Raw genomic sequence first — 25,911 nt, 5'->3', positions numbered from 1 at the left:
GTCTGAGAGTGTTTAGAACTCGGTGGCCTGATAGTTTCTGCATCCTCAGGTCTCAGCTCACAGGCAGCTGTTGGCATGCAGATTTTTAAAAGACTTATTATGGAAAATTTAAAACATACACAAATTTACAGAGAAAATATTAATATTACAATGACACCCCCCATGAAGTCATTACTTGGCTTCAAAAACTATCAACATTTTGACAACATTGTTTCATCTATACCTCACCACTGTCGCCTGTAATATTTTAAAGTAAATTCCTCACATCATCATTCCACCAATGAATATTATGTTTCTTGAACTGATAACCACATTATGCCATTATTACACCTCAAAAACTTAGCAAAAACTTTTCAATATCGTTTAAAACTCAGTCCATATTCAGATTTTCTCAGTTGTCCCAAAGATTTCTTTGGGAAAGTTCCACATATTGCATTTGCTTGATGTATTTCTTAAGCCTCTTTTATTATGCCATCGAAGAAAACTGGATCATGGCATTGTACTGTGTTGCACAATCTGGATCTGCCTGACTGTTTCCTCATAATGTCATTTAAGTTATTTCTCTGTCCCCCATGTTTCCTACAAATTTGAGGTTGCCTTAGAAGAGGCACTAGGGAACTTTCTAGGAATAAAGAAAAACCTGTACATTTAAGATGTGTGCATTTTACTATATATAAACTATACTGATAAAAAAATGAAAGAAAATTGAAAAACAATGCTTTATAGGTAATGCTGTATATTTACTATTGAATTACATCTCATGACATGTACGTCTGTCTATCCCACTTTTTTGATGCTAGATTTGGTCAGTGGTCTCAGATGTATGAGCCTGATTCTGCCACCAAAATTTCCCCATCGACTTTCACATAGTGGATTAGCATCCATCCATGATCATTGGTTAGATCCAAGTTTTTGTTTTTCATTTGGAGTTGCAAAACGATAAGTTTTAAAAGTCTATCAATCCTTCATTGAATAGCTTGTATTCTAATTTATTAACTTGAATTCTCATTTATCAGCCGAATTCTAGTGGGGTAATGAGTTTGTATACTGGCAACTTTGAGTGATGATCAAGGAAGGTTTTTTTAATTTATCATTAGAAACACATGGAATTTCTGTGTTTCAATCACCTGTACTCATTATTCTTTTTGAAGCTCAAATTATTTCATCTTTGTCTGTGGGAGCCTCTTCAAGTTGGCCCCTGTGATTTGTGCTATTGACAAAACCCTATTGATCTTTGATAATTTCTTTGCTTTCTGACATAAGACCCTTCAGGCTCAACTTATGCATGCCCTCTCTAGATCTGGAATTGACCACATCTCTGATTACAGATTCTTTCAGTGATTTAGATTCCACAGTCTGAATATAAGGAGTGTTCATTACTACTAGTTTTGTCACTGTTTTGATGTATTTTAAGTGGACAGAGTTAAGAAATATGTATTTTTTAAAGATAAAAATATCATGAATTCATATTATTACTTCCATTTGAACTTTAAAATAAAATGTTTTTTTATACTTGTTCTCTCCCCCTGCCACCTTTCTTTCTCTAACATGAAAATCTTGATTTCCCAATGATATTAATATAATTAATTCCTTTGTCCTACAGTATAGCTATAATGGCTTCAAAATAACAATATACAAATAAACAAAATAAACATTTCAATTTTAAAAGTAATAGAAATCTTAATTGCCACTAATTATTTCTTTGCTGTTTTTTATCCCTTTGAATTGACTCATTTCAGTCAAAAGTAGTTTTCTTCTATGTATGCTTACTGTCCACAGTTTGATGTACATTAGGTTCATTGGTTCCAGTTTGCTTTCAATTCTTGATAATTTCCTTTCTACCTTTTTTTAAAATTTTCATTATTTAAAACAAGTTCATTGTTCTATAAGACTAGGTATAGACAGAGATGCTTCCCATCCTTCTTTACCATCTCCCCATCCCCTTTCCTCTTTCCCCCAGAGATAATCATTTTTCATTTTCTGTTTATCTTTGCATTGTTTAGTATCACTACCTTTGTTATAAGGCATCTATTTCAGTGTACAGAGATCTTCTGCATTCTTTTTTAAAGCTGCATAGTTTTTTATTATGCAGATACACCATAGTTGATTTATTCATGTCCCTATTTGTTCCCTGGAGAAGGGAATGGCAACCCACTCCAGTATTCTTGCCTGGAGAATCCCATGAACAGAGGAGCCTGGTGGGCTACAGTCCATGGGGTCACAAAGAGTTGGACATGACTGAGCACACATGCATGCCTTTTTTCTAACCTTCAGCTATAACTCTGGTTATATGTCCATTTCTAAACTTTAGCTACAATAATTCAGTCAGTAACCTTGAATTTCATATTTTATAATTTCTTATGTGCCTTTGGGATAGATTTCTTGAAATGAGTTGCTTCAAAGAGTAAATAAATACATGTGTAATTTTGTTATATATTTCCAAATTTCTCTCCATGGTGTTTAAATCCCATTAGCAGTTGTATGATTGTACCTTTTCTTCATAGCCTTACCTACAGAGAATTTTGTCAAACTTGTATTTTTTGCCAATCCTGACAGGGATATTTGATTAAGATTTTGGAGGTGATCACATTGATGTTCTTGGAGGCAGATATATCAGTATTTGCCACTTATCCATACCCTGCTGTATTCAGGATTCATCACAAACCTGGGAGAATCACTTTGTATTTTAGAACAGACATTTCATCCACTAATTTGCCTGCTCCTACATCACCACCAACTGTGGAAAATTCTTAAAGAAATGGGAATACCAGACCACCTGACCTGCCTCTTGAGAAATCTGTATGCAGATCAGGAAGCAACAGTTAGAACTAGACATGGAACAGCAGACTGGTTCCAAATAGGGAAAGGAGTACATCAAGGCTGTATATTGTCACCCTGCGCATTTAACTTACATGCAGAGTACATTATGAGAAATGCTGGGCTGGATGAAACACAAGCTGGAATCAGGACTGCCAGGAGAAATATCAATAACCTCAGATATGCAGATGGCACCACTCTTATGGACAGAAAGCGAAGAAGAACTTAAGAGCCTCTTGATGAAAGTGAGAGGAGAGTGAAAAAGTTGGCTTAAAGCTCAACATTCAGAAAACTAAGATCATGGCATCTGGTCGTATCACTTCATGGCAGATAAATGGTGAAACAGTGGAAACAGTGGCAGATTTTATTTTTGGGGGGCTCCAAAATCACTGCAGATGGGGACTGCACCATGAAATAAAAAGACGCTTACTCCTTGGAAGGAAAGTTATGACCAACCTAGACAGCATATTAAAAAGCAAAGACATTACTTTGCCAACAAAGGTCCGTCTAGTCGAGGCTATGGTTTTTCCAGTAGTCATGTATGGATGTGAGAGTTGGACTGTAAAGAAAGCTAAGCACTGAAGAATTGATGCTTTTGATCTGTGGTGTTGCAGAAGCCTCTTGACAGTCCCTTGGACTGCAAGGAGATCCAGCCAGTCCATCCTAAAGGAAATCAGTCCTGAATATTCATTGGAAGGACTGATGTTGAAGCTGAAACACCAATACTTTGGCCACCTGATGCAAAGAACTGACTCATTTGAAAAGACCCCGATTCTGGGAAAGATTGAAGGTGGGAGGAGAAGGGGACGACAGAGGATGAGATGGTTGGATGGCATCACCGACTCAATGGACATGAGTTTGAGTAAACTCCAGGAGTTGGTGATGGACAGGGAGGCCTGGCGTGCTGCAATCCGTGGGGTCACAAAGAGTCAGACACGACTGAGCGACTGAACTGAACTGAACTAAGGACAATTAAAACAACTCACTCAAATAGGAGTATCTTCTATAGGTTTCTATAAAAGAGATTTTAAACATGTATAGTTTTTTCTATAGTGTTTAAAAAAGAATGATGCATAATAATCAATGAGACACATTTTGTCCATTGCTGTCTAAATGTAGTTTTCATAATTCCCTTAGGTTGGATATTATTTTATTGTCATTGATTGTTATTTGTTTATTCATTTCTTTTTATAGGGTCCTCCTGGACTTCCTGGATTTCCAGGGACACCAGGTCTTCCTGTAAGTAGAATTTGGCTTCTTATTTAAAAAAATTCTTAAAACAGTAATCTAAGAAATATTATACATGTGTTATATCCCCTTTCAAAGGGAATGCCAGGCCATGATGGGGCCCCAGGACCTCAAGGTATTCCCGGATGCAATGGAACCAAGGTGAGATTTATTTGACTTAATCTTAGGCAATATGCTTGATAATAATGGACTTAAACATTTCAAGGAATCAATATCGAGAATGTCAAAGAAGAGCTATAGTAGCTTCATGTCTAGGACAGACATAGGGTATGTTCTGAGTTAACATTTTCAGTATACTGAAACATCAGTAATTCTTTAAGCCTGTATAATTAGTTGGAATATTGCATTGAGTTGAAGATTACCTACCAAACCCTTTTGTGTTTTAGTGTAAAGTAAAATGAGAGTTTTTGCCATACATTGACATGAATCAGCCATGGGTGTACATGTGTTCCCTATCCTGAACCCTCCTCCCACCTCACTCCCCATCCCATCCCTCAGGGTCATCCCAGTGCACCAGCCCCGAGCACCCTGTCTCATGCATCAAACCTGGACTGGCGATCTATTTCACATATGATAATATACATATTTCAATGAATGAAATGAGAGTTAAGGAATTAGGATATATATGTTTATACATATAAATACACATATATATGTGTATATATATATATATATATATAAATACACACACATCTTTATTATCAGTTGTTAAGAGTAATACTTGTGAATGTCATTCATTAGCTTTGATTTTTTTTTTAAACTAGGTACACTTTAAATTTTCAAATCTTTCATATTCTTAAACCTTTTTTATCTTGCCCAATAACTTCCTGAAGAAAAATCCTAAAAATCTATGTGTAATACACCACATCAGTTTTTACTATGAACTATTAGTATGAAACCTGAAACTTCTCCATCATAGAAAATAATGAATTTAACAAGTGAGAAAATAAAGTGTCATATGCTACAAACATTGTTTCCCAGCCCTCTTTTCTTTAGTCAAGACTAAATCCAACTATTTGGATTAAGTATAAAATGAGAGCAAGGAAAAATGAGAGGAAAATTTGCTCTTTTTAAAAGCTTAAAAGTATTTTTTCCCATTTCTTATTCCCTCACTTTTCTCCTTTTCCTATAGGTTAATGAAATATTATTTTCTGTGTATCCTTTTGACATTTCAATATTGCACATAATACTCTGTGAAACTATTCTGAAATACCCTAGATCTTTCTAATTAATGACTTTTGTCATATTTTACATTAGGGCATAATATTTAAAATAACTTGAACAAACTATTTTGCATTATGCAGGCCATCACATTTTATGATAATCATTGTAATGTATACTTGTAGGCAATAAAGTTACTGTTACCTCCAATATTTCTCCAAATCACTGTCATCCTTACCACTAATAATAATAATATTCTGATTTTGGATTTGTGAGGCTTACTTTGTTTTTCATTTTTTCTTGGGGCAACCTTACAGTGATAGGACCAACATGGAGTTAGTTTGCATGGCATATTGCATGTTAAAGCAGGCTACATTCATGTGCCTATTCTGGTAATTTGATTGTTTTTTGCTAGCATGTCTTGAGCAACAAACAGACCACTAGCCAAAGTCTTAATTAAAACCAGATATATCTACAATGAGTATAGTATGCTATGTGATTAAAGGGATCTTTTTCTTTTTTTGTTGTTGTTAAAGCAACACCTTAGCAGATCTCATGATTAGTTTGCATTTGAGTCCCCTCCAATTATGTAAGCAACAAAAAATTTTTAAAAAACATTATGTGTACCTGCAGATTAAATGGAATCTTGTATTTCTTTTTTTTTTATAAATTTATTTATTTTAGTTGGGGGCTAATTACTTTACAATATTGTAATAGTTTTTGCCATACATTGACATGAATCAGCCATGGGTTTACATGTGTTCCCCTTCCTGGACCCCCCACCCACCTCCCTCCCCATCCCATCCCTCTGGGTCATCCCATTGCCCCGGCCCTGAGCCCTTGTCTCATGCATCAAACATGGAATGGTGTTCTGTTTCACATATGATAATATACATGTTTCAATGCTATTCTCCCAGAACGTCCCACCCTCACCTTCTCCCTCAGAGTCCATAAAATTGTTCTATGCATCTGTGTCTCTTATTCTGTCTCGCATATAGGGTTATCGTTGCCATCTTTCAAATTCCATATATATGCATTAGTATACTGTATTGGTGTTTTTCTTTCTGGCTTACTTCACTCTGTATAATGGGCTCCAGTTTCATCCATCTCAGTAGAACCGATTCAAATGTATTTTTTTAATGGCTGAGTAATATTCCATTGTGTATATGTACCACAGCTTCCTTATCCATTCGTCTGCTGATGGACATCTAGGTTGCTTCCATGTCCTGGCTATTGTAAACAGTGCTGCGATGAACATTGGGGTACATGCGTCTCTTTCAATTCTGGTTTCCTCGGTGTGTATGCCCAGCAGTGGGATTGCTGGGTCATATGGCAGTTCTATTCCCAGTTTTTTAAGGAATCTCCACACTGTTCTCCATAGTGGCTGTACTAGTTTGCATTCCCACCAACAGTGTAAGAGGGTTCCCTTTTCTCCACACCCTCTCCAGCATTTATTGCTTGTAGACTTTTGGATAGCAGCCATTCTGACTGGTGTGAAATGATACCTCATTGTGGTTTTGATTTGCATTTCTCTAATAATGAGTGATGTTGAGCATCTTTTCATGTGTTTGTTAGCCATCTGTATTTCTTCTTTGGAGAAATGTCTGTTTTGGAATCTTATATTTCTAACTGTGTAACTGGGCTTCCCTTGTGGCTTAGCTGGTAAAGAGTCCGCCTGCAATGCAGGAGACCTCGGTTCGATCCCTGGGTTGGGAAGATCCCCTAGAGAAGGGAAAGGCTACCCACTCCAGAATACTGGCCTGGAAAAAGCATTATGTGTACCTGCAGATTAAATGGATTCTTATATTTCTAACTGTGTAACTAATTGAATGAACCCTAGAGATGGAGTCAAAATATATGGATTGTTTTGCTCTCTGTTTTCTAAACTCGATGTACAGGCCACTTCCTTTCTGTCTGAGCTTATTTTTTCCATGTGTAAAAAGTGGTGGAGAAAGGGATATTGGACAATAAGTCAAAGGCACATAGCTATATCATTTACTCTTTTAAGCTCTGACAAGGATGTTTCTAGAAGTACTACAGCACATGGGTATTTGAAAGGAGGTTGCATCGGGGTTCCTCTACAGCCATTTTAGCTTTTGTTTTCTAAACCAAATGCCCGTATTAGTACTTTACAATAGGGAGTGAGAAAAATTGGGTGCCTAGGGAACATAATGACCTGCAATTGCTAAAACTATTGCTATGATTGTACTCTTGGTGATATTAATTGCATTCTTTCTTACCATCCTTCCCTCTTTACAAAAATAATTTGAAATAGTTTACGATAAAAGAAAAAAGCAATGGGGCAGTTAAAATATGAATCTATATAATACATGGGCAGGAAATTGGGGCAGATCATTAACTATTAAATGTGATGATAGCCAGGAATCTGGTATGATTCTCTCAAAATGGATTTGCGAGAAGAAAATGACTAAAGTAGAAGATTTTTTTCCTTTATTTCTGATTGGAATTCATGAGTGGAGGTAAAAGTATCTTAGAAGGTTGAATTGATATGGATAGTTGATATCAAGGTAATTTAAAAGTGAAGGCTAAAGTAGAAGATTTTTCCTTTATTTCTGATTGGGATTCATGAGTGGAGGTAAAAGTATCTTAGAAGGTTGAATTGATGTGGATAGTTGATATCAAGGTAATTTAAAAGTGAAGGCTAATGCAGGACATGGAAGCAACCTAGATGTCCATCAGCAGACGAATGGATAAGGAAGCTGTGGTACATATACACAATGGAATATTACTCAGCCATTAAAAAAAATACATTTGAATCGGTTCTACTGAGATGGATGAAACTGGAGCCCATTATACAGAGTGAAGTAAGCCAGAAAGAAAAACACCAATACAGTATACTAATGCATATATATGGAATTTGAAAGATGGTAACGATAACCCTATATGCGAGACAGAATAAGAGACACAGATGCATGGAACAATTTTATGGACTCTGAGGGAGAAGGTGAGGGTAGGACGTTCTGCGAGAATAGCATTGAAACATGTACATTATCATATGTGAAACAGAACACCATTCCATGTTCGATGCATGTGACAAGGGCTCAGGGCCGGGGCAATGGGATGATCCAGAAGGATGGGATGGGGAGGGAGGTGGGTGGGGGGTCCAGGAAGGGGAACACATGTAAACCCATGGCTGATTCATGTCAATGTATGGCAAAAACTATTACAATATTGTAAAGTAATTAGCCCCCAACTAAAATAAATAAATTTATAAAAAAAATAAATAAATAAAATGTAAGTTTAAAAATGTATTTCAGAAATTCAACATAAAAAAAAAAGTGAAGGCTAATGAATTTTTGACAATCTGGCATGTTTCAAAATGACTTTTGCAGAAATTTTTTCAGTAAGTCATTGTTTGCTTGTGTAATGATGCTTTGTTTTCTGTTCCTCCATGCTTTTTATTTTTAACTCCTTCTAGGGAGAACGTGGATTTCCAGGCAGTCCCGGTTTTCCCGGTTTACAGGGTCCTCCAGTAAGTTATAAAATTTGGAATTATAATGAACACAGGAATTAACATAAGCAGAAGTGTACAAAGTGAGCTCAGTGCATTTGTATGGAACAAAATAGTACTTTTCAAAGTAATAAAGTAAAATGATTTTTTAAAAAAAAGAGGTTGGTAGTGCATAGAGCTTTCTGCTGGGTAAAAGCAAAGATTCTGTAGTGCATATTTAATATAAATGTCATTTCTAAGTATCTTAAGATATATTTTCCTCAGAATGATCTTATAGCAATCTATTCAATTTTGCTTGCTACCTTCTCTCTCATTCATATAATTCCTTTTCTTTTTAATAATAGGGACCTCCTGGGATCCCAGGTATGAAGGTAAGTATCTCATGTTGGAAAGGTAAGCATTTTAAATAAAGTATTTGGAAAGCCTGCATCTTCAATCAGATAATGTCTCTGACTTCTGTCTTAAAATGGATGCTTCTAGAAGTTGCACAGGTGCACATTTATGAGATCTCCTTAGGTATTCTCCTTTGTTCTTATGGCTTTAAGTACTTTTTTTTGGGCTGATATGCTTGCAAATGTGTATATCAGCCTCACAGTTCTTTTTTGATACCTTCTTCATTATATTTTGATTCAGTTGACCACCTGCTCCCTCTGGAAATATTCTTTCCCTCTGGCTTCTGCGAGGGAATATTCTGGAAATATTCTTTCCCTTTTCCTAATCTTTCTTCTTCATCTCCAGTTATTCTGCAGTCTTCTATGCAAGCTCATGTTATTCTATCTAGCAGGCACCAAGACACAGTCCTGACCCCTTCTTCTCTTCTATGCCTAGCAATATTATTAATGCTCATGGTATTGATTGCTGTCTAGTTATGGAACACCTACATTTCTATCTCTAAAACAAAATTTTCTTCTGAGTTACATGCATGCATTAAACTGCTTCCCTGACATCTCCCTGACTTATCTCCCAGACATTCAAATTAATGTCCTCAGAGTTAACCCAGACCCCCAAATATACCTTTTCCTCCTCTTTTCCTCATCTCTAAAATTTGTATCACTATATATAATGTACACTTTTACATGTACTAAAGCCTGAGAGTTAGTATTTGCATCTTATACTCCTTCACACATCTCCTCATTGCATACTATCTCTAAATACTGTTAATTTTGCCTGTAAGTATATATATTAAAATTCATCTACTTTTTCTTCATTTCCACTGCCAGGACACTAATCATAATGCCTCATCTGGATTAGTGTAGTAGCCTCTTAACTAGTTTCTTTTTTGTACCCCTCACCTCCCAGCATGATTTATTCTATACAAAGCAGCCAAGAGTGATCTTTTAAAAATATAAATCAGTAATTTAATTTCTCTCCTTATAAACCTTCAAGGGTTTCCCACTGCATCCAAGATAAAGTCCATATTTTTTTCTATGGCCTGTAAGATCTGCATATTCTGGTCCTTGCCCCACATTTCCAGCCTTATCCCTAAGTCGCTTTTCCTTGGGCTCACCGATCAGACCAGTCTGCGTTAAGTTATTTGAATGTGCCAGATTCTTCCCTTTCTGGGTCCTTTGTTCATGCTGCTTACATTGCCTAAGCTCTTCCCTCATCTTCACCTGGCTGACTCATGATCCTTTAGATCTCAGCCTGAATGTTGCCTTCATAGATTACCCTTCTTTACTGCCCAAACAAATTTTCTCCACTATTTCTTTTTTTTTTAATTGAAATATATTTGACATATAACATTGTGTAAATTTAAGGTGTACATGCTAATTTGATAAGTTTATATATTGTAATATGATCTCCATTATAACTATAGTTAGCCCCTCTAGGACATCATGTAATTATCATTTCTGTGATTGTTCTCCACCATCTCTTTATCATGTACCATGTAGTTTTCCTTTGTAATTCTAAACAGAAAATTTTATCATCTTATTTGTTTACATGTTATGATATGAATTTCCCTAGTATATTATTAGCACAGTGAGAACAGGTGTCTTGTTTTATCTTCTTTGCTACAAAACATCCAAAGCCTAACACAATTCTTGGCAAATATTAATATTTAATGTTTTTCATGAATGAGTAACCAAAGGTATGACGGGTTCTTAACAAATTGACTGTACTTCCATGTACTCTACCCACTTCTTCATTTTCCTTTGAACAGTAAATGTATTCATTTAGCTGCTGAGGTCATCTAAATCTTTGAGGACACTTATGTGACAAATTGAATGCTTAGTTCATTTTTTATATTTTGGCCAGCTTTCCTGTATTATAACTATTACTTACAGTCACCACATATGGTTTCTTTCAGGGAGAACCAGGTAGTATAATTATGTCATCATTGCCAGGACCAAAGGGTAATCCAGGATATCCAGGTCCTCCTGGAATACAAGTAAGCATCTGCTGACTTTCTTCTTTGCCCTATTGATTAAATCAGATCACAGCATCACTTTTTTTTTATCCTCAGCCTTTAGTATTCTCTATTTTCGTTATAGAAATTAGCATCTGAGGTTTGATAGGCATGGCAGGTATGTTGTATGTGAAAATAAAAGCAGTCTTGACCAGGGAGCTTTTTGTTTGTTTGTTTGTTTGTTTGTTGTTTTGTTTTGTTTTTTTAATAAATTTATTTATTTTAGTTGGGGGCTAATTACTTTACAATATTGTAATAGTTTTTGCCATATATTGACATGAATCAGCCATGGGTTTACATGTGTTCCCCTTCCTGGACCCCCCACCCACCTCCCTCCCCATCCCATCCCTCTGGGTCATCCCATTGCTCCAGCCCTGAGCATTTGTCTCATGCAGACCAGGGAGCTTTTTAAGAAGTGTGGCTTGTTCTTTTACCTTTCAAATCCAGTTTCTATGGAAATTTTTGTTTCAGAGTTTTGCAGCAGAAACAGTCTTCTATATAGTCTTATTTCTGTACTGTGGAGATCAGTAGGGTGGTAGGAGTAAATGGTCTGATTAAAAATTGCAGGTTTTCCATTCAAGGTATTTGAAGAATTCATTTATAACATTATCAGTTATGTATAACATGAACATATTTTGAAGGCTGAAAGAATAAAATATATGTATAGTGAAAGTCATGTGTGATCTTAAGAAAAATTGTCATGTCAGCCTACACATAACATACACAGAGATGAAAACAACTTTTGGGAATTTATAGATTAGGGAATTAATTTTTTTAAGGTTTATATTTCATGAGGATTGCTCCCTTTGCCAAAAATAAAAATCAGTTCTTTCTAGTATTTGATCACTAAGATACAATGTCAGGGACTTTTTTCGTTAATCACCTTAATACATACTTGATATCACCCATCCATATGTTCTTAAGTATTACTAATCTTTTCTAAATTTTACTGTATTATATTTGAAAATATAGCAGAATACACGCAAAGTATATGTAGGTTACAAAGCATAATGACCAAATGAGCACTTATGAACCCAATGCATTGTTTAAGAACTAGAACATTGTAATTTTCAATCAACCTTTCCTGGCAGTCACATCCTTCTGCATTTTCCCAAGATGTAGCTACCATCCTGGGTTTTCCATTTCTTCTTAAACATAGTTTTATTACATGTGCATATATCATTAAACAAGAGTATTTAGGTTTTAAAATAATATAAAATGTATGTGTAGTTTTTTGCAACTTTTTCTATTTGATATGTTAAGATTCACCCATATTATTGTATATGACCATAGTTCATTCAGTTTCACTTCCATGTTACAGTCCATTGTTTGATATACTAGAATTTGTTTCTCTGATCTCCTGTGGTTGGGCATTTGGGTTGTTTTGAGATTTTTTAAGTTATAAAATAATCCAGAATTTATACCTAGATATAAAATTGCTAGATTTCAAGGCAGTCAAATTTTCAACTTATTAAGATGCCTAATTTTGCTCCACAATCGTTACATCATTCCTTTATCTTTTGTCCCAGTCTTTCTCACTCCCCTCTTTGTGTTTAATTTTATTCATTTTTATTTTAAAATTAGAGAAGCCACCTTGAAACTAGTAGGCTTTCCCTTCCCATTTCTCCCATAAAAGCTCCACTAAATGCCCATTGTTATTGCTTCATATTTTAAAACTTCCTTACTATACGTTTGTCCCATATTTATTGTATACCACTGTAAAACATAAGTTCTCTAAAAACTGCATTCATTCTGTTTAGTTGAATTTCTTTATAGTCATTCAATCCTTTTATTCTTCTACATTTTAAAATTCTGCTTATAGTACTTCAGAATTATAGAATTGTAGAACAGAATTCTGGCAACTAAACTTAAATTTTACCCATTTAGTTCTTTATACAAGTTTTTTCTTATCCTTTTCTTTACTTTCTTTATAACAGGGCCCAGCTGGTCCCCCTGGTATACCAGGGCCAATTGGTCCCCCAGGACCACCAGGTTTGATGGTGAGTTTGCTTCTATAATTTAATTTCTCCTCCTTTTCTTTCATTTTACAAATATTAATATTATTTGTATTACTTGAAATAATAATGAATTTGATCTATAGTTTTCTTAAGTTTTCTTATATAGGAGATTCCATAGTGTTATGGTGAATAATATATATGCTAAATAATAGCTCCATTTTATAGATGGAGAGAATGAGGTACACAAAAGGAAAGATTTAAAATAAAGTATCTTGGTGGTTAACTCTTGATGTGTCAGATTTGAAGTCACTTCTGGGGCCATCTTATGAAGTTTTCTAAGGCAATTCTTAAGTCACTTGATGAAACATATTTCTTCAAGATGCACTTTTCTGTTAAAAAAGGAATACAAATAGATATTCACATACACACACAAAAAAATCAGCTCTCATTTCTTAAGGACCTGTGACAGAACAGTAGGATTGGTGAGGGTAGTGAATCACTCTGAAATGGGGTAAGGATTTTTATTCCCCAGGAAAGCAGCAAAAACTTATAAAGACCCTGAATGTGCAACTAGTTCTCTTACTTTACTACCTGTATTGTCACTTATATTTCTACTCTAATAAATTGTAAGTACTTTTACCCCTGAAATACTTAAATTTCATTTAAGTCATATTTTAAACTTAGAACTTTACTGTTGCCCTGTTAAAAGGGCAAGAAAATTGTACTTCAAAGTAATTTCTCATGTGCCACTATATCTCTCATCTACCATATATTTAAATGACAGTGTTCGTTATACCTTTATAGATTATACATTTTTGCTTGTGACCATTGGTCCTCTATTCATGAATGAAAGAAATAACGAAATAATGTTTGATAAATACTAGAAGATCTACCAGAAAAAGATTGTAATTTCTGATTTTTCAGAAATCTTTAGGAGAGGATTAGAAAACCTCTGTGTTTAGTTTGTTTTAGTAGTAAATATCTTGCAAAACATGAGATTCTGGAGCATGGCACTTTTTCCGAACTCTATTACAACCTTGGCCTACCCTAAGTGTATTGTTACACCTTGAATTTCCTTAATTATTGTGACCACATAACACATTCACTCTGTTCTTAATGTCCCTGCAATTAACCTTGATTCAAAGGATGAAGCAAAGTCTTAGAAATGCTACCAAGGTATAATATGTAAATAAGGAGATCACTTGACATCAGGATGTGATATCCCTGGACAGACAAATGCCAATTTAACTTTTCAAACCTTAAAACATTCTCAAATATACAAAGATCATATAAAATCAAATTGCACTAAAAAGTAAACACATGCCTTTTAGAACTGGACAGTTGATTGTCTAATGGTACCTAAGTTTAACCCATAATTCTGATATGATTAGTTTGATATTTGTTGAGATTAATTTTTATATGGATTTTTGGCATGAACACTACCCCACAGCCCCTACGCATCCTTGCATTTCTTCCCTCACCCATTTGTAGACTGTCAAGAGAAGTCACCACTATCATCTAGTTTCTTTAAATCAATTTAAATATGTGTCTCTGACAAGAAAACAGTGAGAAAAAAACTCAGGAAATATTATTTTAAAGAACTTTTTTCAGTCCTTACTTCTATGAAACCAACTTATTTTTAATATACTCATTAATATAACTCTTTTTTCCTTTTTCTGTGTCTTTCACTCTTAGGGCCCTCCTGGCCCACCAGGACTTCCAGGACCAAAGGTGGTTTTCTTTCTTCATTTAACATCTTTTATTTGGTGTCGATTTTATTGCTGTTGATGTTATTGTCAATGATTTTTTTAATTTAATTTGTTTATTTTTAATTGGAGGAAAATTGCTTTACAATGTTGTGTTGGTTTCTGCCATAGTCAATGAGGTTTTAAATTCAAATCTCTCTCTTCAGGGGAATATGGGCTTAAATTTCCAGGGACCCAAGGGTGAGAAGGTGAGTAGAGAAAAAAGTTGATTATTCAACCCTAAGTTTTTTTATTTCATAGTCATTTGAACTTGTCTTTTTGCTTCTTGCAACTAAATTAGCTTGCATGTTATATTATATTATTGTCTGTTTAAACTATGAAATATTACTTACTTATTTTATCTTGCAAACAGGGTGAGCAAGGTCTTCAGGGCCCCCCTGGGCCACCTGGGCAGATCAGTGAACAAAAAAGACCAATCGATGTAGAGTTTCAGAAAGGAGATCAGGTGAGTATGTAGGGAGGAAATCAATGAATATCTTGCTATGAAAGTGGCATTTCATTAAAATGCATTACAAGCTGGAATAAAGTTATTTGTGATGGTCTTTTTGAAATAACCAGGATTAGAGATAATTAAAATTTTAAAATATCTTGACTGAGATATACTCTATATACTGTAAAATTCACCCATTTAAAGTGTACGATTACATTTACTTAATATATTTACAAGGTAGTCAAACAATCACTGCAATCTGATTTTAGAACATTTTCACGAGCCCCCTGAACAAAACCCCACACCTATCAGTTATCACTTAATATTTTTCCCTAAACTTTCAAGCCCTGAAAGTTTAATTAAATTAAACCACTAATTTAATTCTTGGCTCCAAAGATTTGCCTATTTTTGGACATTTTATATAAATGGAATCATACAATATATGATATTCTCTGGTTTCTTTTTTTATTATAATCTTTTCAAGTTCATCTATGTTGTAGTGTGTATTAGTATTTTGTTCCCTTTTATGGCTGAGTAATAGTCCTTTGCATGTATATTCCCCATTTTGTTTATTAATTCATCAGTTGCTGGACACTTGACTTTCTTTTTCCATTTTTGGCTATTATGAATAATGCCTTTATGTACAAAATTAAGTCATTGTAAGATAGATTGTCACTGTTTTAGATGACCATGTTCTCTACATTTCACTGATATTCAGGGAGAAAGATGGTATTACTGATAAACTGCTTCTCTTTGGCAGCACATATACTAAAATTGGAATGATACAGAGAAGATTAGCATGGCCCCTACACAAGGATGTCATGCAAATTTGTGATGTGTTCCATATTTTTGGGGGGGCCTTCCCAGGTGGTGCTAGTGGTAAAGAACTTGCCTGCTAATATAGGAGGTGTAAGAGATCCTGGCTTGATCCCTGGGTTGGGAAGATGTCCTTGGCAACCCACTCCAGTATTCATACCTGGAGAATCCCATGGACAGAGGAGCCTGGCAGGCTACAGTCCATGGGGTCGCAAAGAGTTGGATATGACTAAAGCGACTTAGCATCCATGCACTAGAGTAGATGAGGGGATCAAATTATATTATTACAAAATATTTTATAAGAATGAAAAATCATTAATACTTTAATTTGAAGTGCTTTCTTGCTCTTTACCTCAAAACTTGGCTTGTATATACACTAAAAACTAACTGAAATAAGCAAAGATGGCCCTAGATTTTTTTTGCCTAGTAGATTTCAACTTTGAATTTGAAACATCTTTGGTTATAGTACATGTGTCTGTAGTTCAGCTAGTTAAAATTGTTCCTAACAGTACTAACAGTTTTAATATTGCTTTCCTTTTTCCTACCACTGCATAGGGACTTCCTGGTGACCGAGGGCCTCCTGGACCCCCAGGGATACGTGGTCCTCCAGTAAGTAACCTAAAATTCTTTAGCATCATTAAATGTAAATTGATAATCTCACATAGTACTCCATGAACCAATGTAAAATTACTTTTGTGTGTATAGGGTCCTCCAGGTGGTGTGAAAGGTGAGAAGGGTGAGCAAGGAGAGCCTGGCAAAAGAGTAAGTGTTATGGTTTCTAATATTCTTTGCAAAAAATTTTAAACATGTCTTTGCGCACATACTCATGCACCGTGCATGTGTATAATTTTATTTTTTCTCTTAAATCCTTAAATCATTCAAAATGGCATGAATGACATATTTATTTATTTATTATAACATTAAAGTCCAGCAAGTATACTGAAGAGAGTCCCAGGCTGGAAGAAAGCTTGTTATATCCTTTAACCTTATATTTCTAAATAACAAATTTATATTATTACATTTCCTTGAATCCCAAATAGGGTAAACCAGGCAAAGATGGAGAGAATGGCCAACCAGGAATTCCAGTGAGTATTTAAAGTCCACCCTCCCCTCCAAATGGCAACATTTGTACATGTTGGTAAAGAAGCAGGATGGCAAAGAGGCTTGGGTTTGAAAATAGTATAAATGAATATAAATTATCCTTTCCATCTCTTTTAAATATGAATTTGAAGTTTCTCTGTTTTTCAAGACAGATTTTCAAGTCAGATTTATTGAGATATAATTTGTATACAGTAAAATGAACCATTTTGGTGCACAGTTCTGTGTGTTTTGACAAACACATAAGTTGTGTAACAATCTCCATAATAAAAAACAGTTCCATCTCTCTCAAAAGTTCTCTCATGATCTTTCGTAGTTATTCCCTCCCCTCCCCTCACCCAGTGTCCCTTGAAACAACTGATCTGTTCTCCATCTCTGTAATGTTGCTTACTCCAGAGTGTCGTAAAAATGGAGTCATAGTGTATACAGCTTTTTGAATCAGAATTCTTTCACATAGTATAACACACTGTATCAGTAGTACATTCACTTTTAATTGCTGACCAGTATATGACTATATGGAGTACCAAGGTTTATACATTTACTCATTGAAGGGTATTTTTGTTGTTTCTGGTTTTGACCATCATAAATAAACTAAAAACCTTCACATACTCTGTTTTGTGTGAACATAAGTTTTCTTTTTCCAGTTAAAGTTTTGACATATAATTCTAATTACTACCAAAAATGAGGCAAGTAAAAATATGGAAGTCCAAGAACATTATTTCAATCAGCCTTAGTATCAAGAGTATCCACCATAGATGTTAAAAGATGTTTTCAAAGACAGATAGAAAGTTTGATGAAATTTGGAGACTACTCTGCAGGAAAGGGAGTATTCTTAATAAGACTGGAAGTTGTAAAGTAATATTCAATAGAATCAGATAAGTTGATTTCCAAAAAATTTTGCTAAACAGGCAGTCCTCAACTTACAAACTGTAGCTTCACCAGTGGCTTAAACATATAAAATGACATAAGTGAAAGTGAAAGTCTCTCAGTCGTGTCCAACTCTTTGCAACCCCATGGACTATACTGTCCATGGAATTCTCCAGGCCAGAATACCAGAGTGGGTAACGTTTCCCTTCTCCAGGAGGGGGGGGGTGTTCCAATTCAGGACCTCAGTTCCTGTCTTCTTTTGAAACAATGATTTATGCAATCATGATGTTCAACAATTGCCTCTGTTTTTGACAGATATCCCTAGGGAAAAGGCTTTTCTCTGTTTGCACTGGGAGAAGTAAAATTAGGTCAAATAATGGGATCTTTCTGGGAACCACCAGAAATGACAATTCTGTGGGGATGAGGCTTTGAAGAAGCTTCAGCCTGGTTCTTTCCCTTCTGGTTGCTTCTATGCTGCTGGTCTTGACCTGATTGTGAGCTGTCGGTTTTCAAAGCTGCTGTGAAACTGAGGAAGGGTGATGGGAATAGAGCCACAAACCACTTTGTTCTTACCATTTTTTTTCCCCAGAAATACATTTCCTGGATTGCTGCAAACCCTTGCTTAATTTCTAGAGCTCTAAAAAGATTGACCATTTTTGTCAATGTCCTTGGTGCCTTTATGGAGGAGAGGAATTTTGGAGGTCCTTATTCCACCATTTTTGCTGATGTCACTGTCTTCTATGTTTTTAAAGGGTTTGCCTGGTGATCCTGGTTACCCTGGTGAACCAGGAAGAGATGGAGAAAAGGTAAGAATTTTAAAACGTCAAGGGAACGCTTTTATTCTGGTTAGCACAATTCTTTTCATTCCAGTTATAAATGAAAAAAATCTAAGTAACTAGCTTTTGTATTCAAACTACACCTTCTTTATCCATCTTTTGATGTTATTCCCTTTTCTCTTATACCAATTCCATAAATTTTCATTCACTATCCTACATCACAGTCCATGTGATAGAAACACATAGAGAATTGTTTAACTTTAGCATTTCCATTGTTAAAAGCTGATGCCTTTACTTTGAGCATGTATCGGCAAAACTTTTGTTCTCCAGAAAGAGGATTCAGCACTATTTTAGTGAGGCCCTCATACTAAAAAAGGCTTATAAGTGTGAATTTAGAATGTTGCCACTAAACATTTCCATTCTCTAGGCAATTATTGTCTGGAAGCCTGTGGCTAATTCCTTGTTATTTTTGTTGTTGTTGTTGTTGTTGTTGGCTGTTGTTTTTTCATTTGGCCATGCAGCCTGACTGAAGTCATTTATTTAGTTCCCTATTTTAAAAGTGACTTTGAAAAAAATGTATGAAGCCCACAATTCCCATATTTATAGCAGATCACAAAACATCCATTTTTCCAATCTCTCTTGTCTTTAATTGCTTTCTATGAAAAGCTTTGTTTTGTAGGGACGGGAACATGTTAGAAACTTGAATGTACCCAGAGGGCACATGTTTTAATGGTGATTTTATCTCTAAACTAGATCCAAGTTCTAGACTGGCTCAAGAGGCACAACTAGAATAAAGGAAGATAATAAATACTCAAAGAATAAAATGTTGTTTTTCTAGTCGTATGTGAAGTTATAGGACAGAGTATCTCCTTAAACTAAAAGAAGCTTATAGATAGATGACAAGTTTCTATGAATAAGTCTAGAATGAGAGTAGAGGTGTGAGAGGTACACCTATTCTTGGGTCTTGGCCAGCGGAGTAACAGTTGAATATTGTGATCTTCACCTGTTGTAGCTACTGGTTAAGCGTAACAGTTTTGTCTGAATTTGTCTTTCAGTAGATTCTAAGAGCAAAGTCACAAACCAATTATGATTTATTAGCTGTTTCTGGTGATAGTTAACTCCATCAGCTTTAAAATATCTGTCACTAATGGAAATGACACTAAAGTTATGCCACTGACAAGTTATTTGAAAAACACATGGCTAAATGTAAGAAAAGGGTAAAGATTTTAGCTGATTCTAGCAATACCAGTTTTTTAATTCAGTGTCTTCTCTATGTTACAGCTAGAAATACCTTAGAAGCCTGGTCTGTATATAAGGCAAAGAAGTTAATTGATTTGGTCAGCATCGTATAGCTTGTAAATCTGACATAACAGCACAAGTTTTCCTAGGCTTAGCTAAGTAATGTTTTATTAATTCATTTTGTATTTCTCTTTGAGATTTTTTATTATGAATTTCTGGGTCTTTATGAAACTTAATTATCAGTTATATTTTTGAGGAAATTGATGTTTTCATGTGACTTTTACTCATCTATTGTATAATTGTATTGAACAGGGTCAAAAAGGTGACACTGGCCCACCTGGGCCTCCTGGACTTGTAAGTTTTTTTTTTCTTTCAGTTTTTGTTTATTAAATTTATTAGTGCAGTTTAAATTTTGTGCCTTAATTATATACTCCATACCTTTTCCTCATAGAACACAAAATTCCAAGTCTTTATCAACTTCTCCTGTCTTAAAAGTCTTTACATCTAAAACTTCAGTGAGGTTGACCTCAAAGTCTTTGCATTGGTCTGCCTGTGTATTATTTCTCCATAATAAAGCTCAAAACTTACGGTATTAGGTTTGTTGCATGATGGTTGCCAAATCATTTCTCAAGTAACCAGCAGGTGGTGCAAGTGTTGCTTGCAAAGTTCAAAAAAAGAAACTGTTGGGGAACTAGGAATTGGTCCTTTCCCCTGCAGGGCTCAGAAGAAAGATGGATTTGGTCTTAATAGATTTTCTCAATTTGTAATTGTCTGATTCACACCTCTTTCTTCCCGGAGTGTGTGCTTTCTAGGGGCTCTTCATAACAAATGTAGGAAACTGCTCTCTAAAAGAATACTTCAGGGGTTTACAACTTTTCTGTCGTATTTGTATTCACCATGAAATTCCAGTCACATATGTTTTCATTCTTATTAAGAATAAAATATCTCTGTTGCAATTGACATATTGGTTTTCATTTCATTGAAATTTGCTAAGACTCCTGGCTTTAGACTTCACTAAAGTTGCAAAGGGGCAAGTGCCATAAACCCTATATGATAAGACATTTGAATAATGTTTATTTAATTATTTTTGTCCATAGTGAGTCTCAGATATTGATACTTGGTACTTTACCAAATCCAAAGATGAGGATGTATTATATTTAAAGAATATCTTAAGACAGTTTATATTTTCTTTCATTTTAAAATCAGAATTTTACTTTTCTAACAAATAATTTTTCTAAAAAATGAGATAAAATTTTGATGAGCATCAGAAGAAATAGAAATTTTAAGAGTGTGTCCTGTTCAATAGCTCACTTCCCCTTTGAACTACTATCCGAATTCTAGGTCCCACAAATGTCCATTTGTCTGAATATTTCTTATATCCAAAAGAGCCAGGATGAATATTGCCAGTAGGTGATAATTTCTATCTCCGACTGATAGTTGATTAAATCTAAAGCTTACTTTACCTTTATAACTCTGTGAAGTTAACCTTTTTTTTTTTTTTTTTGGGGGGGGGGAAGTTAACCTTTTTATATTAGATTATTTATTAGATTATTTAACATAAAATTCTTTAGGCATGAGGTTCTAACAAGATAGAAAGGGAATTAGTAGCTAGTTGATTTTAATTAATAAAGCCCTCCTGGAAGAATGACTTTTGTTTTTCTTTTTAAGAAGAAGAAGGAAATATGAGTTGACAAAGAGAAAGATTACGGGAAGGCATTATAGATATTTAGAATGGCATATTCATAGGAAAAAACAGGAATGTGCAAGATGCATGAAGTGGATACAATCAGACTTCACTCTCCTAAAAAGTCATTGCTAGAACTAACAGGACATGAAACAGATGAGAGAGATATTGGGAGTGAGAAGTATGTTTAGAGTCTAGGCTATAAAGCGACAGAATATATAGTAAGAAGTAATGAACAATTATGAGTGCTCTAACAGGAAACATAACACAGAAAAATTGCTTTTTGAGGAAGTGTATCCTAGTAGTAGATTTGGATTTAAAGGGAAAAGCTCAGAGTTGTTTCTGTTAGTCCAAGTGTGAGGTAAGGATAGAAGCTGTCACAGGAAAGAAGGGGACAAATTGGAGAGACATTTTTAACGAAGAATTATCAGGCTTGGGTGATTGGAATGAATTGAATGTGAATGATAAGAGACATCAAACATAATTCTAACTCTGTAAGCCTGGGGCTCAAGTGGATGGTAATATTGATACTGACATTGAACATTTTCTAATCTGTTGAAGCATGCTGCTCACAATCTATGTAAGGTAGTCTTGATGATTTTGCGTCTGAACACGTTATGAAAGTGATGCATTGTAATCATATGGACCTACCAGGTTATTTTCAGAAAAACAAGTCTCTTCCTCTTTGAATTCCTTTATTTTTTCTTTCATAATAAAGGTAATACCTAGGCCTGGGACTGGTGTAACTGTAGGAGAAAAAGGAAACATTGGGTTACCTGGCTTGCCTGGAGAAAAAGGAGATCGAGGATTTCCTGGAATACAAGGTCCACCGGGCCTTCCTGGACCTCCAGGTAAATGAGACTGTACTGTACTTAATACCCTTGTGTTTATAGTATCTTTACCAATCCATGTATACAGTATTATCATACTAGTTCCAGGGTGAGCATGGCACTAGAAGACATAAGTATTTTTTAATTGACAGGAACTCCTCAGCTCTTACTATAACCTTTCCAAGTTCCTCATGTATACTTTAAAAAGAAAAATAGAATTACTTGAACAGTGTCGTCTTACCATTAAAAATACTGTTTCTATCTTTTGTTATTAATAAATTACACCAAACATTACTGTGACCCAAATATTAATCATTACACCTTTCATGCTGTTATGGTAGGAAACATTGTGCTAATGATGCCTAGTTATGTAAGATTTACTGTATTTTTATGTAGTAAGCAGCACTATCCACTTAGAATTCCAGAAACATCCACCTACAAATCCCCATGGTGATTTTGCTGTGCAGTAAAATCTTGGAGCTCAGTACTAATTTTATATCACTTCCTTATTGAAGATACACAGTAGAGTAGAGCACTTCTAATTTGGCTGCTAATTGAGCAGTGCCCTTGTTTAGCATGTTTATTTGGATGTTCTCTGAAATGAGGTGATAGTACACCTCTCATGTAAAATTTGAAAAAACATCTGGTACAATATCTGTCACACTAGCTATTTAATAAATTATGGTTACTTTTCCATCAAAAATATTTGCCTAATGAAATGTTGACATGATGAGATGAGTGATGCTCAGTGTTTCTGCCAAGAAGAAAGAAAATAAGTTGTGGGTCCCATTTTGCTCTAATTATACTCTTTGGATTTCTAACTTCAAGATAGTGGACTAAAGACATACTGTGTCTGGCAAATTCAGATAAGGAATTCTCCAGGGATATAGTAGAAAATTTAAAGTGTTAGATATTATGAAATAAAATGTAAGACACATAAAGGATAAACCTAGATGTCCCAAAATCCAACATGAAGGAGTTCAAAGAGAGAATAGGACAAGAAGCAATATTTGAAAAATTAATGCCTAAAACTTCTAGCTATTTAAAAAAGGCATATTTCCCTGTAAAAGGGCTTATGAATTACAAAGCAAAAGTAATAATAATAATACAAAATTAATACAAAATACATACCTAAACACATTATAAGGACATTTTAGAATTTAAGGATAAAAAGAAGTTCTTAAAAACTGTCTGAGACCCAAAGCAGACCACTTACAAAGCAGTGAGAGTCAGATGAAGATAATGGGGCACATTTTCAAAGTGATAAGGAAAAATAACTATGAATTTGAAATCCTATATTACATCAAACTGTCATCCTAGGGTGAAGATAAGGACTTCCAGATCTCTGAAATAGTTACTGGAGCTTTTACTCCAAGAAGAAGGAAATGAATTCAGGATGAACTTGGGAGTGGGGGTGGGTAACATAAAAGAAACAATGGTTAAGAAAGATATTAATAAAGTATTTTAAGTCTAAATAAGTATTGATCATAAAAAATAACATAAATATTTTAACTAACAATATGGAAGTATAATTGTACATACTGCTAACATAGAATGTACAGGTACAGATAGAATGAGGAAGTGAATTATATGGTTTATTGTCTTGTTAGAGGGAGAGAATATAAATGCTATTAACTATATAGGTTTTTCAAAAAATACAGATTTTAGTTCCTAGATTAAACATTTTCAAAGTAACCACTCGAAAAGAATTAAAATAATATATATTACTTACTTGTTGAAGAAAGAAGATGACCAAAATCTTGACCTATGTAATACAAGTTAGGTTTGGGACAAAACAGACACAGATAAACCTGGATAAATAGAAAAACATAAACTGAAAAGAAGAAGTTAAAAACAAATCAGTAACTTCAATAAATGTGAAAGGACTAAACACTGATTAATAGACAAAAGCTAAAATAAAATTGGAATAAAATCTATATGCTGTGCACAGTAGACATATCAAAACTAAAAGAATGTAGAAAATATGAAAATTAAGCAATGAGAAAATGTTAAACAAATGCTACCAAAAAGAAAGCTGGCTTAGCAATTCTAATATAGTATGAAATAGAATTAAATGCAAAAATGCATTACAAACAGATATTTCATATGGATAAATAGACAAATTATACCACAGTTATATAAAAGTCATGAAACTTACTCATCTAAAATTATAGCTTTGAATATGTAAAGTGAAAACTGATAAACTACAAGGGATAAATTGGAAATTCCCCAGTATATCAAGGAGGTGAAATATAAATATGGATATAAATGATTTGAGTAACACAATCAAGCTGTATTTTTAAGGGAGAGAGAAAAATTTTGTTCAGCAGAGAATGTACATTCATTTCAAACACACATGAAGCATTTGTGTTGTGTAGCTTTGAAATTGTGTAGTCAAGAAATTGACTCTATTAGACCAGAAAAAATCTTTTAAAAGTGTATGCAGGATACTGTACATAGAAAACCCTAAAGATAGTATCAGAAAATTACTAGAGCTAATCAGTGAATTTAGCAAAGTTGTAGAATACAAAATCAATACACAGAAATCACTTGCATTTCTATATACTAACAATGAAAAATCAGAAAGAGCAATTAAGGGATCTATCCCATTCACCATTGCAACAAAAAGAATTAAATATCTAGGAATAAACTTACCTAAGGAGATGGAAGAACTGTACACAGAATGTTATAAGACACTAATGAAAGAAATCAAAGATGACATAAACAGATGGAGGGATATTCCATGTTCCTGGGTAGGAAGAATCAATATTGTGAACATGACTACAGTACCAAATGTGATCCCTATCAAATTACCAATGGCGTTTTTCACAGAACTAGAACAAAAAATTTCACAGTTCATATGGAAACACAAAAGACCCCAAATAGCCAAAGCAGTCTTGAGAAAGAAGAATGGAGCTGGAGGAATCAAGCTTCCTGACTTCAGGTTATATTTTTAGATGAGTAAAAATTACTTTTATATCATTGTGGTATAATTTGTCTATTTATCCATATGAAATATCTGTTTTAATGCATTTTGGCATTTAATTCTATTTCATACTATATTAGAATTGCTAAACCAGCTTTCTTTTTGGTAGCATTTCCTCCATGGAGGAGGAAATGGCAGCCCACTCCAGTATTCTTGCCTGGAGAATCCCATGGACAGAGGAGCCTAGTGGGCTACAGTCCATGGGGTCACAAAGAGTCGGACACGACTGAAGTGACTTAACACACAGTATAGCGCATGCACAAAGCTACAGTCATCAAGACAGTATGGTACTGGCACAAAAACAGAAATATAGACCAACAAGATAGAAAGCCCAGAAATAAACCCATGCACCTATG

General features: G+C 34.6%; 1 protein-coding gene and 1 non-coding gene across 3 annotated transcripts in view; both read left to right on the top strand.

Annotated features, from left to right (window-relative positions):
* COL4A5 (collagen type IV alpha 5 chain) overlaps positions 1-25,911 on the top strand; it is a 237,641-nt gene that overhangs the window by 130,317 nt on the left and 81,413 nt on the right. For both annotated transcript variants that reach the window (XM_081565868.1, XM_081565869.1), the window contains exons 5-19: positions 4,012-4,056; positions 4,144-4,206; positions 8,666-8,719; positions 9,043-9,069; positions 11,007-11,087; positions 13,043-13,105; positions 14,759-14,794; positions 14,976-15,017; positions 15,182-15,274; positions 16,631-16,684; positions 16,781-16,837; positions 17,116-17,160; positions 18,793-18,846; positions 20,368-20,409; positions 22,458-22,590. In XM_081565868.1, coding sequence (XP_081421994.1) covers positions 4,012-4,056; positions 4,144-4,206; positions 8,666-8,719; positions 9,043-9,069; positions 11,007-11,087; positions 13,043-13,105; positions 14,759-14,794; positions 14,976-15,017; positions 15,182-15,274; positions 16,631-16,684; positions 16,781-16,837; positions 17,116-17,160; positions 18,793-18,846; positions 20,368-20,409; positions 22,458-22,590 — 889 coding nt within the window. The remainder of the gene's footprint in view (positions 1-4,011; positions 4,057-4,143; positions 4,207-8,665; positions 8,720-9,042; positions 9,070-11,006; positions 11,088-13,042; positions 13,106-14,758; positions 14,795-14,975; positions 15,018-15,181; positions 15,275-16,630; positions 16,685-16,780; positions 16,838-17,115; positions 17,161-18,792; positions 18,847-20,367; positions 20,410-22,457; positions 22,591-25,911) is intronic.
* Positions 16,003-16,110, top strand: LOC145537353 (U6 spliceosomal RNA). Its single transcript, XR_014076372.1, has one exon. It is a non-coding gene; the product is annotated as a U6 spliceosomal RNA (small nuclear RNA).

Source organism: Giraffa tippelskirchi, chromosome X (genome assembly GCF_054371585.1).
Source record: "Giraffa tippelskirchi isolate mGirTip1 chromosome X, T2T-mGirTip1v1.2.pri, whole genome shotgun sequence".
In the NCBI taxonomy this organism is placed as follows: Eukaryota; Metazoa; Chordata; class Mammalia; order Artiodactyla; family Giraffidae; genus Giraffa; species Giraffa tippelskirchi.
Note: the sequence above shows the minus strand (reverse complement) of the source record. Positions and strands in the feature narration are given on the sequence as shown.